General features: G+C 44.8%; 1 protein-coding gene across 13 annotated transcripts in view; it reads right to left on the bottom strand.

The window, feature by feature from the left end:
• Positions 1 to 845: 845 nt before the first annotated feature.
• Positions 846 to 14,483, bottom strand: part of ICA1 (islet cell autoantigen 1) — a 146,035-nt gene continuing 132,397 nt past the window's right edge. For 6 of the 13 annotated variants that reach the window (XM_081287230.1, XM_081287234.1, XM_081287229.1 and 3 more), the window contains 3 exons: positions 14,115 to 14,384; positions 3,793 to 3,882; positions 847 to 1,622 (listed from right to left, as the gene is read on the bottom strand). In XM_081287230.1, the coding sequence (XP_081143356.1) occupies positions 1,501 to 1,622; positions 3,793 to 3,882; positions 14,115 to 14,384 (482 nt within the window). In that variant the 3' untranslated portion in view covers positions 847 to 1,500. Of the gene's footprint in view, positions 1,623 to 3,792; positions 3,883 to 14,114; positions 14,385 to 14,483 lie in introns of all 13 variants that reach the window. The other 7 variants (XM_081287227.1, XM_081287233.1, XM_081287225.1 and 4 more) reach the window with 5 other exon arrangements.

Here is a 14,483-nt window from a genome sequence, read left to right as displayed (position 1 = left end):
GCAAGAAAGGGTGTGAGGTAGGGTCCTGGTCCTGTATCTTGATATCCTCAAAGTCCATGAATAACAGGGTAAAGGATCTGTGAAGTGAAATTCTAACAAATGAGACTCCCCAGGGGTCTGTGCTGGGCTGGAAAGCCAGCAGAGACCATCCATCACCTGTGGATCCTTTTCTATAAGAGCAAACCTTCACCAGTCTGCCTCCAGTCCTCCAGGGAGGTTTTTAGAGGACAAAACTTATTGCCGTGGGCCATGCCCTTCCATGAGGGTGCCTCTGTGAACATGGGAATTTCTGGAGATCACTTCAGGAAGCCCCTTCAGAGCTGAGGGCTGAAGCTTCAGGAGCCTAGGACAGGTGTCCTGACCTCCCCCAGCAGATAGGATCATTTCCTGGCTGATCACTGATTCTGCTCCCACTTAGGGCCTTGAGCTCATTGAAAGGGGTGTGCATTGGCTCCTGTGAGTGTGTGTGGCCCTCACTTATCAACTCACCTGTGACATGGGAGGGGAGGGGTGGTGCCAGCTCTGGAACTTGTAATACTGGTAGAGAGTCAGAGCTGATTATGTGTCCAAATACAAAACTGTTGCTCCCACCCCTGCCTGGGTCCCCCTAAAGTTCCATGGCTACCAGTCAGGCTGCCTTTTCTGAAAGAAAGATGTATTGGGTCCAATCAGTAGCTTCAAGGCTGCAGGTGGGACTCATCCCCCTCTTCTGTGCCACTCCAATCCCCACACCCATGGTGTCACCCTCAGCACACAACCCTGGCTCCCCACAACAGACTCCATGACTTTGCATGTCAAATGTTTTTTTTTTTTTCTGTTTAATTTAAAAAAAAAAAGTCACAAGAGGCTCTAGAAATACATGCTTTTAAATTCCAGCCATGAAGAGGACAAAAGAAGACACTGATATCTGAAATATGGCTGCTTTCCATAGAAAGGTTTGTGCAGCGGAGACACCCAGCTCCTCCATCAGTGGAAGAACATGTGGCCCACCAGGCAAGCGCTGTGGGGACAGTGTCTTTGGTTGGCTGGAGCTTCATCCAGAGCTCAGTGGAAGTTGGTTTGGCAGGAAGAAGACCCCCTCACACAGAGGCGGGGGTATAGGAGGACACATTAAGCTTTGTTAGCCTCCTGCTGCCGCTAAGGACTGTGGGACATGATATTTAAACCTATTACATAGTAGGCTTATGATATGCATTTTGATCTCACAGTAGCCCAGCGACACTACAGTGGCCACGATGGGACATTGGCAGGAGAACAGTGGCCTGGACACTGCTCCTGGACACTCTTGTACTATTTGGATCCACATAGAGGACACACTAAAACCCTCTATACCAAATCAGAGTAAATAATTATACCAATATAAACAGGGCCCTTGACCCTTTTGTTTTATTAAAATGGCACGTAAATATGAAAACCGCATACTGATCACATTCTATTTCTGCTAGCCCCAGGTGAGGTGCTGCGGAGCTGCAGGAGAACTCCTTCTCAGAGGCTGCAGACTCATGCATTGAGCAACTCATGTTCTTTATCGGTTTTCCCCACAGCATCAGGATTTGATAAGGGGTCGAGGTCAGCAAAGAGGCTGAACCAGGCAGTCAGGTCCGAGGCAGCCTTGGCAGGCTCTGGGGAGAGAAGAGGAAACGTCAATAAACCCACCTTCTGAATGTCTACCTCCACCATGCTGGTAGCAGGCAGTCTAGCGTCATCTTAAAAAGGGATACATCCCATTACCCTGTCTCTAATGAGCCAAGAAATAGCATGTCTCTGGTTGGCTGCTTGGTTAACTTTTTTAAGCCATGGCCTGAAGATCAGTGAAAAACAAAGTTCTGTGTTAACTAACCTCACCTTTACTCTAACCCCAGCTAATGACCACAGCCCACGGAGTTAGCTGCCAAAAACCTCAGACCCCTCTTGCTTTACCACAACCAGGAAATAGTTATTTCAAATATCAGGCTGAGGGAGCAGGGTGCTTTCCAGTGTGTACTGGAGGAATCCCTTCCTTCAAGTCTCCTGGGTCAGGAGAGAGATGGTGACTTCTCTCTTTACCTTTCCAAGCCATAGGTGCACAGTGAGCTGTGTCCAGGGCTGGCTTCTCTTCTTCTATCAGAGTCACTACCTTCTTCTCTCACCCTCTCACTCCATAGGAAGGAGACTCTTGATGTGCCTTTCTTTCCCCAGTGAGCTCAAAATCTCCTCATCTCCAAGATCCCGGGAGCATTCCCTTCTATTGCTTTTTCACCAAAACACCTAACTTCCTGAGTAGCACCATCCTACAGTCAAATTATTTTCCAGATGAGAACATTTTCAAAAGAGGGCCTCATGCAAGTGATTTCTAAATAAGTCATGGCTCTTTTTTTTTATATAAATCATTCCACATGAGAATCTTAAGTTCACTGCCTTGGATGACCCATGCTTTTCTTCTTCTCTGACAGGTGGGAGTGTCAGAGCCTGAAAAAGAAAGCATCACTCTGATAGGGTGTCCTTCTAGCCAGGAGCAGCTAGGAATGTGCTTACCATCTGGCTGGGAAGAGTCTCGAGAAATGTTGGTAGGGCAAGTGTCTAAAAGTGGTGAAGGGATGAAGGTGTTGGGATTATATCCACAGGGACTTTGGTCCTTTCATTAAAATGACACCAAAATGCTAAGATACTGAACTGATCTGATCACTTTAGACTTCTGATTCCTTCACCCTTTTTCCCTTCAAAATCTCTAGGAGTTATATTACTTTCTAGTGACATAATCAAAGTATCTATTACAGAAAGAAAAATACTGCCAGCAAGAAGAGCTGATAATATGCAAGGTTTTCCTATATGTAACCTTAATTGAATTCCATGTGGTCAGCCTCCAAAACACCTGGTTTCTTTTGCTGTGATAAAACTGGTACTTGAGAAAGCTCACTATAGTTTGATTGAGGGGCAGGGGAATGTGGGAACTACTTTTAAAAAGGGAGTTTCATCTTCATCATGTAGGTGGTTATGCAAGGATACTCTATGGGGCAAGACTGATTTAGGTGGTTTAGTCTCTGTTCTTGATAGGCTGTCAAGATATCTTAAAGACATCTCCAGCGAAAATGGGTTACAAGCTCACTTCCCCTTCCTCCTACCTCTGTAAAAGATCTTAGAGATCATCAGAAAGTGGTCATGGCCTTCACCTGTGAGGAGCCAGATGCTTATACTCTGGGGACCTTTCCATTTCCCCGGGGCCTCCACTATTGAGGGCAAAACCAGGTGTGACTGATTTGCACAACCCTTAAAAGAACATCTCAGGAACCCTTTCTGATGATGATGAAATAGACATTTTCATTTAACTTCCTGTGGCCAAAGAGAAAGTGGGTGATGACCAAAGGAAAAGAGAGCTGCAGATACACAAGATAATCTGTCAAACAGATGTTCTTTGTGGGCGGGTTTAGCAGGCGGGGAGCTGTCCCCATAGAGGAGCACTAATTAGATGCCTTATTTGGTGGTGGTAATGGTGCTTTTAGCAAATGATAGCAAACCTCAGTGGCCCTTCCCACCTTAATATTTCCAGCCAATCTTGGGGAGCACCTGATCACATGGAGACAGATTTGATTCATCCTCAGCAGATACAATTTGACAAAGGGGACTATGAATTAGGACAGTATGCCAGGAAAAAATTCTGAATTTAATTTGTAAGATCATCGAAAACTCTTTATCCTATAGTCCTGCTTTGAGCCCTAGATGCTCAAATAGAAAATTAGCAAAGAAACAGAAAATAGTGTTAGGCTGCTGGAAAAGGAGGCAACTGTCACATCAGGGGACACGACACCGTATTACCTTTCAGTGCAGGGCTGTTGTCATTTGAACTGCATGTCTTTGGTGCTGACCATGGAGTAGGAGGAGGTTTGACATTGCTCTCTGACGAGCCTAATATTCAAAACCAGAGGACATTAGATCTAACAAAAGCAGTCACACCAACCCACCAGCTGCTGATTACATACATGGTTCTCAACCATGGTGGCTCCTAAAGAGAGGGCAAAGGATGGTATGACAAGACCCTTCTCCATGTTTCTTGCACTGGAATATGTTTCAGGGGACAAGAGGTTGGTATAATTATGCCCAATTCAAAACTATGGAAAGCTAAGGAAAAGATCAGATTTTGAAAGGCATTTTTGCTTTTTTTAGTTTTATGCCCATTTTTTCTTCCCAACTACGGTCCTTTCATGATCACACCAAAGATCATCAATAGTGCGCCAAGGAAATCAAGGCCCTTGCTTTTCTGTCAAAAATAGGGAAAGCTTAAAAGAGAACACCATTATATGTGGCAGTAGCACTAGTAGACTTTCCAAGTCTACTGCCAATGTGGTCCAGTTCATTCATTTTCTACATAGCTAATTTAAATTGGGAGGCTTAATTAATATTGACAAATAAATGGCAGCCCAGCCCAAACATATGAGGGGAAAGAAAGTCTTCTTTATATCTTTACGCTATAACTTAAAATGGCACTTAGCTTTTGTGACTCAACATGCTGTGTGGCTCATGCGCCAAACCTACCAATGGATGAGGGATTAGGCAGTGTTCAACACTCCTGTTCTAGAGATGCAAGCCTGATACCTTGCACCATTTACTGTGTATCCTGGATATTTCTGCAGGACTCATGTTTAATTAGAACTTTACCATATACTTCTTTGTACCTCTGCTTAAATTCTTTGTGTGTTAAGTCTTGTCCTTTGAGAGAGACAAGGAATTTTTCTTCAATGGGCTCCAAAATAGTTAACACAGAACAGGTAGACATTTGCTGATTAAGTCCTGTTGTTTCTCCCTGTAAAATGTAGACCATCAAGTTTTGTCTCGGTCTTCAAGAGAGACTTATGTTTGGATGGAAGAGTTCAGATGGAGCAGAGAAGTTAGTTTCCAGAGCAAGAAACCACTCAGTAGATACCACAAAATTGTAGAATTTAATGCCATTTGTTTACCCTGTCATTCTAAGATTCATTCTTTGCAGAAGACTTAATTATAGAGTCTTACTGTATATATTAGTTTGTATTTTTGTCCCCTCTCCACAAGCCACGAGTGTCTCAAAGCCAGGGGCCATGTATTATTTCTTTTTAGATTCCTTAGCACTCTGCTTGGGACTCCGTGGGGGTTTTTAAATGTATGACCATTGAATTAGGATGAACTAGTAAAGTGTGAGGACTGCACTTCTGAAGTATTTGAAGAGCTGACAAAGCAGTACCTGGAACCCCGTAAGTGCTGTACTACTAACTCCCTGGCATACAAGCTTGTTTATGAAGACTAACCAATGAGTAATGAAATACACAGACTGTGACCTGTTTACTTGGTCTAAAACAATGAAAAAAATTATAAACGGTTCTAAAAGCCATTGCTATTCACTGAAGAGGTGCTTGAACATACCGTTAACATGATTCATAAACAACCAAAGCCACGGATGTGCAGGGAGTCTTCTGGGATGATGGAAAGGTTCTAACCCTGAGCTACGGTGACAGTTGTACAATGTACATTTATGAGAAAACTTTGAACTGTTCCAGCATATAAATTAGACTCTAATAAAACAATTTTAAAGAAATTACCAGTATTTGGTGTGATCCAGGAATAACATAACTTCCTGGTTCCTAGAAAACTGGCCCACAACCATTTTTCCTTCTGGACCCAAATCACATAAAAGTGGTAAATGTGGAAAGTGAACATTGTGGTTCCAGTGCGTGCCAAATAACACCAGTCACAGGGAAAGCTGAGAGGGGTCTAATCTAACTGGGCAACACCCTTTCCACTGCAGTCCTGCCCCCAACCAAGTGCAGTCAAGACCCGACCCGGCACTCTACAGAGCCCCTGCTGCCTCTCCACTAACCCCTACAGCCTGACCTCATTCTCCCAGGTTGATGGTTCGTAAGTGTGAAACCCTCACCAGCATTATGAGCATCACCAATGAGTTCGTTAGAAATGCAAATTCATGGGACAGTGCTGACCTACAGGATCAGAATCCCTGGGATGGAGCTCAGGAACCTGTTTTAACCAACAGCAACTGTTATGTGAATGGAGTATAGGAAGCACTGCTTTAGAGGGAGCAGAAGCTGCCTGCATCAGCAGATCCCTTAGGACTGTAGCAGGTCTTTGAGGCCAGAGCCAGGACAAAGAGAGAGGCCCTCCTAGGAAGCAGAAGGCCCACTTCAGGATCCCACCTCCCTTTAAGTTCTTGGCTTGTGTTGTGCTCTCTGAGTTTATGAAGGCACTTTTCTAGAGAGAAGTCTAGTAGTTAAGGCCAGGTGAGGGGTACAGGGGTCGGGCCTCCCTGATCTCCACATGCTATTCTGTACACTGGGAGCACATCAAGAAAATGCATCCCTTTTGCAAAAAAAAAAAAAAAAATGCACAACACTAATTTTCAAAAACAGCTCCAGAGAACTGGAAAAGAGAGGCAGATTCAGAGCACTGTAGTTTTCAGAGTATGAAATGAAACACATTCTTCAAAGGAGACAGAAAACAATCTACATGCAAAAATAGAGTGCGACCATCCTTTGTGTAATGTGCATGTACCTGAAAAACCAGAAATAAGCAAAATCTGTACATCATACTATATTTTGGAAGTGCCAGAAATATAAACAATATTTTCAAATATATCATTTAAAGAATGTTTTCTTCATAAAGAAAACAGTTTTGTTGTTGTTGCATACTTGCTGGGGTTTGAACTTGGATCCTTGTGCATGCCAGGCTAAAGTACTCTATTATAGAGCTACACCCCCAGTCCACAAATGTCTTATAATTGAGTTCCTTTGTAACTACAGGTTTCTGAACACTGCCTACCCACAAGCAACATCTAGAATCCATAGTTTGGGGGGCTTCTCCTCAGCAGAGGACATGGAGGAGGATGAGCCTAAAGATCTCTGGAGACTGTTTACCTCAGCTTTTTTGCAGACACCCATGGTGCGAAGCAGAGACAACAGCCTCTTGTGCCAAGTCACATTCCCTCCCCAGAACAGTTATTAAGCATCCATCTAACAGTTTGACTATACATGCATGAAGGGATAAAACAGCATGGCTGTGACACCAGCTATTTAAATAAAAAAGAAAACAAACACGAAGCTCAGCTGCAATGTCACCCTCACTCATATCACTTTTGGAAATTATTTAGGGGAAGGGTGCAATGTGGGTAATTAGGGACGGAATGCCAAGCCAGATTTCAAATGTCTTGGCTTCTGTCAGGAAAAAAATAAATGCTAAAGAGAACTTAGTGTTGCTAATATTCTAGTAATTGCCATCAACTGTTCTCTAGTTGGTGTTACTTGGCTGAGACGTTTTTAACACGAAGGTGTGGCAAGAAAGATGCCTCCCCATCTCAGAGCAGTTGTGTCAGGAGGGATGGTGAAGGCTGGGGGGCAGGAGGGCACAGTGAGCTCTGTGAACAAACGGACCATCTCAGCTCTCAGTTCCTTTGATATGTCAAATGTGCTACCCGTTTGCAGAAAACACATATAAAATTTTATTAGAGCAACCCTGCCCCCTTTACTTACATAAGGGAAAATATAAATTGGCCAGAAGTAACACTGGCCAGTGAGAGCTGCAGGCGAAGCCAAATCACACCACCCAGAGAAGTGCTTTGCTGTGAACGTAATTCACCAGCAGAGAGAGAAGCAGTCCAGTGTGGGGAGCTAATCACAGTCTGGGGAGCTCGGGGGTGGGGTTGGTTGTGCAGGGCAAAGTAGGAACACCATAGTCACGGTGGCTAAGCATCACCCTGCCATCCACATTTCCCCTTGCAGCCTCAGTTTCATACCTGTGAGGGGTAAATAAAAATTCCTGCCTTATTAGGTGACTGCATGAGTAAATTGGGATTTGTGGATGAGACCAGGCAGTAGAGAAGCTAGAGAACAGGACCTCAATAAATCTAAGCTGCAACTGGGTTTTTGTGTAACTCAGCAGGCATCTGGAGTAACCCCTGAGAGCAATATGCTCAGGAATTCACATCTGAGGCTTGTTTTCTTCTAATCTAGTGTCATTTGTCAGTCCCTTTCTCTCCTTTCTTGCCTGCTATCCACCCATCCATCCATCTACCCGTCCAATAGTACTTTTTGAACATCTACTGAATTCCAGGCACTGAGCTACGTTCTGGAAATACAGTGAGCAACACAAATATGGACTTCGTTCCTATGACAACCCAGAGCAAGAGACAGAAATGAATTCGGTTTTCTAATAAGGTGAGGTAAGTGCGATGATGAGGTGTGGGGCATCATGGAAGTGGGGAGCAGAAACACCTAGCACTGACTGCTGGGGTGCGGAGGAGTCGAGGAAGGCTCCCTGGACGAAATGACACTGTTGACCCGGAAGGATGAGGAGCCAGCCAGGTAAAGCATTGTGCATGTGTAGGTGGGTGGTATACACCAGGACAGCACATGCCAAGGCCTCGTGGGTGGGGAGAGCAGGGCACACTGAAGTTCCATATAGCTGGAGTCCAGTGTGCAGATAGAATACTCAGTTCTCCAGCAGAACAAGGTCATTAAGTCAGGGTAAGTGAAGGCGTGGGTGGTGTGGGCAGCTGTGAAACTGGGATCAGGTCCTGAAGGACTTTGTAAACCAAGTTGAGGAATCTAGACCACACTTGAATGGTCGAAAAGCCACAGAAACTTGCCAAATCACAAGATCTTTCTGAAGTTTTTCTGTTCCCTCAGCTACAAAATATGGTTGGAGAAGATGGTCAGGATTCCTTCTAGGGACTAAGAGAGGCACTTGAATCTTGCAGGTCTCCAACAGCTGCTTTACAGATACTTCTCAGTGGGCTTAGAAAATGCTGGTACTTTGATGAAGTTGACAACTCCATTGGCTTGTGCAAGGAGTGCCTGCCTCACGATCAAACTATCAACACACGCATAGTCTTTTCTTTTGTATTATTCCATTTGAGAACTGGAAATGTCCATTATCCAGCACCGGGCTCAGCCAGGAATGGCAGGAGATGAGCCCTGGCTGAGAAGGTTTACTTGATATAACCCAAAGCTTGACGTAACACTAGCCTTAAATGGAAACCCACCCAGAGGGCAACGGTATCTGAGAATTAGATAAATCAATATCCTGAAGGAACACGAGGCTCTGTTTTTGAGAATCTGGAATGAGATTCTTAGCTTTGGTTTGCAGAATCCTAAATTGAAAGATTTCCTGGAGCATTTATTTTGAGCAGCTGGTAATCTTTCTAGTATCAAAGTCTACTTCTAAATTAAATTTTAGATATTGGTGGAAAATTGAGAAGGTCGAAGAATATGAGTTCTCCATACCTTGCCTAGTCTGTCTGGACCGGATCTCCTTCCTACTCACTTTAAGAGGCCCCAGAAAGGCCCAATTTTCTCATTACTGCATGATACAGGAAACCCAGCCCCTATCATGCCGACAACTTCAGAAACTCTTAGAAATCTCAGCTAAAATTAACTTCTTCAAGTTTTCAGCACAACTTGATCTGACATGTATTCCTTTGTTTTGGACTTCTAGAGCGTGGAGTAGGAGGGAAGGGAGGAGTAACTCTTCTCCTCCTAAATCCCTTTTCCTTTGCATCTTCCCAGAAGGCTGGGGAACAGAATGAGGAAAGAGGTCAAAGAAGAGGGGAGGGTGGGCAGAGGAGACTCAGGTGAGATGAAAGACTGAGGAGACGGAGGAAGAGGAGGAGGAAGAGGGGAATGTAGGCTGTGGCAGGGGCTAAGAACCCATGGAGGTGCAGGAGCCCTCCACCTCTGACAGACCCCTGACTCCCTGAGCCTGAGCGTGGCCCCAGCCCCTCCGGGAAGCTGTGAATGAGTGTGTACAAGCCATAAACACTTCCTTGGACAATCCAACTTCAATATGCTATCCGAGAACTTTGTTCAGCTTTTGTGTGGCCAGGAATCCTGTCTCTCTATTCCCACATCCCTTTTTGGCTACCTGGGAGTTCCCATGCCCATGTGCAGCCAGGATGCCCACAGCCAGGCTGTTCACTACAAGTCCAGCTCCTCTGGGAGGATCCAAGGAGCTGCCTGAAGGACCCAGCTGGGGAGCCAGTGCTGAAATCAGACGCACTGGACTGAGTGGCCACAGAGGGACTGGAGAAAGGCGTGGATGGGTTCCTGAGTCAGAAGCCTGGATTTGAAGTCCAGCTGCCCCTACCAAAGTTACGTGTGTAACCTTGGGCCAATGACTTAGCCATTAGTTTCCTCAATGTCCCTGATTAACATGCAGAGATGATAACACCTGCTTGGGAAGGGCATGATGAGGATTAAATAAATTGACACATGTAAAAAGCACATGGAGAGGCTGGAGTTGTGGCTCAGCGGTAGAGTGCTTGCCTGGCATGTGTGAGGCCCTGGGTTCAATCCTCATGTAAATAAATAAAAGATCCATTGACAACTAAAGAACTATTTAAAAAAAAAAAAGCACATGGGACAGTTCTTGGCCACAATGTGTGCCATCTTGAGCACTGGCTAACGTTACCTTACCATCTACAGATGGCAGAGTCACAGAACTGCATGCTAATAGTCAGTCCTCAGCATCACTGACACGGGGTTAATCCGTGGATAGGAACATGCTACAGGGATGAGAAGCTGAGCCTGATCCTCCTTTTACAGATGAGAAGAGAAGGACTCGGAGAGCGGTAGGGGCCTGAGCAGTGCTGCAGGGGAGGGGCTGTGCAGTGTGAAACTGGCCTCTGAATGCCCTGCCATATTCTTGGTTTCACTGAACCAATATGCCAACAAGCCTTTCTCCCGTGCTCAGTTTGCCACTGAGTCATTTCAGGGGTTTGTTGACTTTGGTTTTTGAGATGATCTGGTTAATCAGGGGAAGCAGTTTCAATATAAGGTGGCCACAGTTTAATAGTTATCATTAAATTGTTATATATGTGACTGTTCATATGTTCCTGTAGATGGATTTTTGGACCATGAACATAGTGTAGAAAAATCTCAAGACAACATTCATCTTCCCTCCTTGGAGGTGGGAGGAGTCCTGACAGAAGCACAGAACATGGTTATAGTCTGATGACATAATCAATCACTGAAGCAGGGAGCCCCTTCTTTATTTGTACCACACACGTTTTGAAGGTTCCCTGCATCAGGGCAGTGTCAGAGTAGAATCAGGGCTGTACCTGCAGGAATCTAGATGGGTGGTAGAAGCGGAAGGGGCTGCTTTCAACCACTTAGCTATGGCATTTTTTTTTTCTCTCATTTTGAGTCCCACAGGTATTCAACTGGAAGATGTTTGTTTGCACAGGAAACAGGATCACTCAATAATTATAAGATAACTCCTTTAACGCTGACCTTGATAGAACCGAGAAAAGGAGACTTTCAGCAGTTAAAATGATCCTTTTAAACAGTAAACAAAAATCACTTCAGTTCTTGGCTGAAGATATTGTGCTGGTTCCCAATTTCATTTGGACTTGAAGAAGGTCCAATATTTACCAATAGCTACAAGACCCTCCACAGCTCAGCTTTCGTGGTTTAGCCTCGGAGTCCTCTGAGCGCCTCCCCCCAACTTACTCAGTAGGCTCCAACCAGAGTGTTCTGCCTGCACCTTGATCATGCAGCATGTCCTCACCTTAGGGCATGAGTACAGGTTGTCCCCTCTGTCCATTTGTCCATGTGGCTAACTCTTACCCCCTGCAAGTCTTTGTCTGGATCTCATCTTTCACTTTCTCTTTTCTCCCTAACGTCGATCACTTCTTAAGTATGTGATTTGTTTGTTTATTATGTTTATTGTTCACTATTTTCCTCCTCATGAGACCGTGAGTGCCAGGAAGGCAGAGAGCTTTGTCTGTTTTGTTCTCAGATGAGTCCCCAGTGTCCAGCACACCCAGGTACCCAATAAATATTTGTTAATGAATAAGCCACTTGCTAGGGTGCTGGTAGGATAGCAACCACAAATGAGGCTTTGTTGGAGAAACAAATGGCCTTCCACGTAGAACCTCTTTCTCTTTTCATTTTAGAAGAGCTTGCATCTTTCTCTTGCTGTCAGAGCACCTCCCTCTTTTGCCCCACATGTGATTTGCTGGCTCTCTTTTGGACATGCAGCCAGGTTGAAGTGCAAAGCCAAGCCCCACGCCACTGCCCTTGTCTTAGCTCCTTGGCGGGTTGTGAGCTGAGTTCTTTGCTCTGTGCCTGCTCAGGAAGGGGGTGTGGGGCTCACAGCACTGGACACTCATCCACCACCGCTCTCTTCTGCACTAGGGGCTCTTGTATCTGGGGCCCTAAAGCTGGGGGCCTAAGTGAGGTTCATTCTGCAACACAGCTAGAGAATTTCCAGCACCCCAAAGATATGGGCTGAGGATCCCGGGCTCTGGCCTTCTGACTCTCCCACGCCTGTTAGCACCTCTGCCACAGGTGGGTGGGGGTGAAACCAAGTCAGTTGGCAGCTTGCTCTCTGGAGCTTTAGTGAGAGACGGTGAAAACCCAGGGATGAAACTCAGGTGGAGAAGCACTTTGGGATTTCATTTATCCCTGTGATCTCTATCCCCATTACCACTCATCAATGAGAAGGCTATAAAACAGGACCCCCCCAGTGAAGAGAAAAGGAATCAGGTATTTCATCAAAAAGAGGGAAGCCCTTTCTTTCCTTTTTCTTTTTTTGGTCTTGCCCACCAACTCTAGTATCCATGATCTCATCTCTAAAGACCTGAGATTTTAATAGACCATAATTACTTAATCATTCTAGCTCTGCCGTTTGTTCTCAGCTTTAAGCACCAGATAAACATGTTGTTTATTAAGGAGATAGTCTAAATTTGTAGAAAAACCAAAACAACTTGAGAATTTCTTCATGATAATTCCTGTCTCATAATTAATATCATATAAAAAGAGGAAAAAATATTGAAAATGGTTTCCTTTTCAAGGTCTATTTAGAAACGCAAAGCTTTAAGATTTCAATCAGAGTTTTTGTGTTTGTAACTTTAAATCACTGTGAGGACATGCCAGCAATCCTCAGCCAGCACATAGCCTGCTAGGGAGCCTTCACACACCTTGAACCCTTCCAGGGTTGCAGACTACTTTTGATCATCGTGGGAACTCTTATTTTTGCTGAAGCTGTGGGTGGAAATTCATTGTCCATGTATCTCAGGCAAAATTGGAGCAGCTGGGCTGAGGGAGTACTGAGAACAGGGGAGGCTTATGACAGAGAAGAGAGCAAGAGCCAGCATGAGACAAAACTTAGATGGACGAGAAGTTAAAAGGCCCAGCGAAATGTCAATCAGCACACCCCCAAAAAGGGCATGTTTATGGGAAAGTGGGGAATTCTGCTGTTATGGTGCAGATCTGGAAGACCTCACAAAGGCCCGGACAACCTGTTGAAGGTTCTCTCCCCATTGCAGCACTGTTCCCAGGAGGGACTCCTGGGAAGTGAATGAACCGAGGACTATGATCTCACGAGTGGATTTGTAATTTGAAGTCCTTATTGGGAGCTGAAGGAGGTGGGACCTAATGGTAGGAGTGGGTCCTTGAGGGACATGCCCACTCCTACATCTTTCCCAGTCTCTTCTCACTCTCTCTGCTTCCCCAGCTTTGCTCTGCGCCACATCCTTCCACCAGGGTGTTTTGCCTTGCCCCTGGCCCAAAGCAAAGGAACCAGCCAACCAGGGGCAGAGACCATGAGCCAAAATAAATTTTTATTCCTTTAAGTCACTCATTTCAGGTACTTTGGTCACAGAGAGGTTAGCTGACTAACACATCTGCCTCATGAATACACATTAAACTCAGGCTGGTGGCCAGGCAGAATAGGCCAAGACAACAGACGGCCACATCCTCTCCTATGTGCCATAAAAAAAAAAAAAAAAAAAAAACCCTTAAATCGAAGTATGACAAGAAGATAGAGAACCGACCCTATAGTATTTTCCTCATAAGACATGTTAATGTAGGAGAAAATTATGAGCAGAAATGGATCTTAAACCTTGTAACAGATCTTAAGGTTGGAATGTAATTTAGGAACTTCAGATTAAAAAAAAATGTCAGTAGATATAAAATTAAAATACAAAAACTAAAAACAAAACAAAGACAAGACACTGGATATAAAATATAAAAAAAACAAAACAAAGCAGAAAATATGCCCACACAGCAAATTCAAAGAAAGAATGAATATGCCTTTGGATTAAAAGGAGAAAGCAAAGAATGAACAAGTAAAAAATTAATTTCAATTATAGTGGTACATACCTTGTAGTGAGGCCTGTAAGTCTTTCATATTTTGGTCTAAAAGCTGTGAAGGAAGGAATCCAGAGCCTGTCTGAGGCTTGGAGTCTGGCTCTCCCAGGGACCCCGATGGTGCTGGGTCCTTCAGCCTATTGTCTCCAAACACAGCCGCCCACTCCTGGCTGAACTCGCCTTCTTCCAGGGAGGATGCATTGAAGATCTCATTCAGCAGCAGCAAGTCATCCTTGTCAGCACCTTCGGGTTCTGGGGTCCCTGCCATTGGGCCCAGGCAAGCTGGAGTAGAGCATAACACACGTGACTTCCCAGGGCTCAGCCTCAGAAATAACTGTTACAGGGGCTGAATTGGGACAGATTGGGTTATGGCTAGATTTA

This window comes from Spermophilus citellus (assembly GCF_964194105.1).
Source record: "Spermophilus citellus genome assembly, chromosome: 3".
NCBI classification, from domain to species: domain Eukaryota; kingdom Metazoa; phylum Chordata; class Mammalia; order Rodentia; family Sciuridae; genus Spermophilus; species Spermophilus citellus.
Note: the sequence above shows the minus strand (reverse complement) of the source record. Positions and strands in the feature narration are given on the sequence as shown.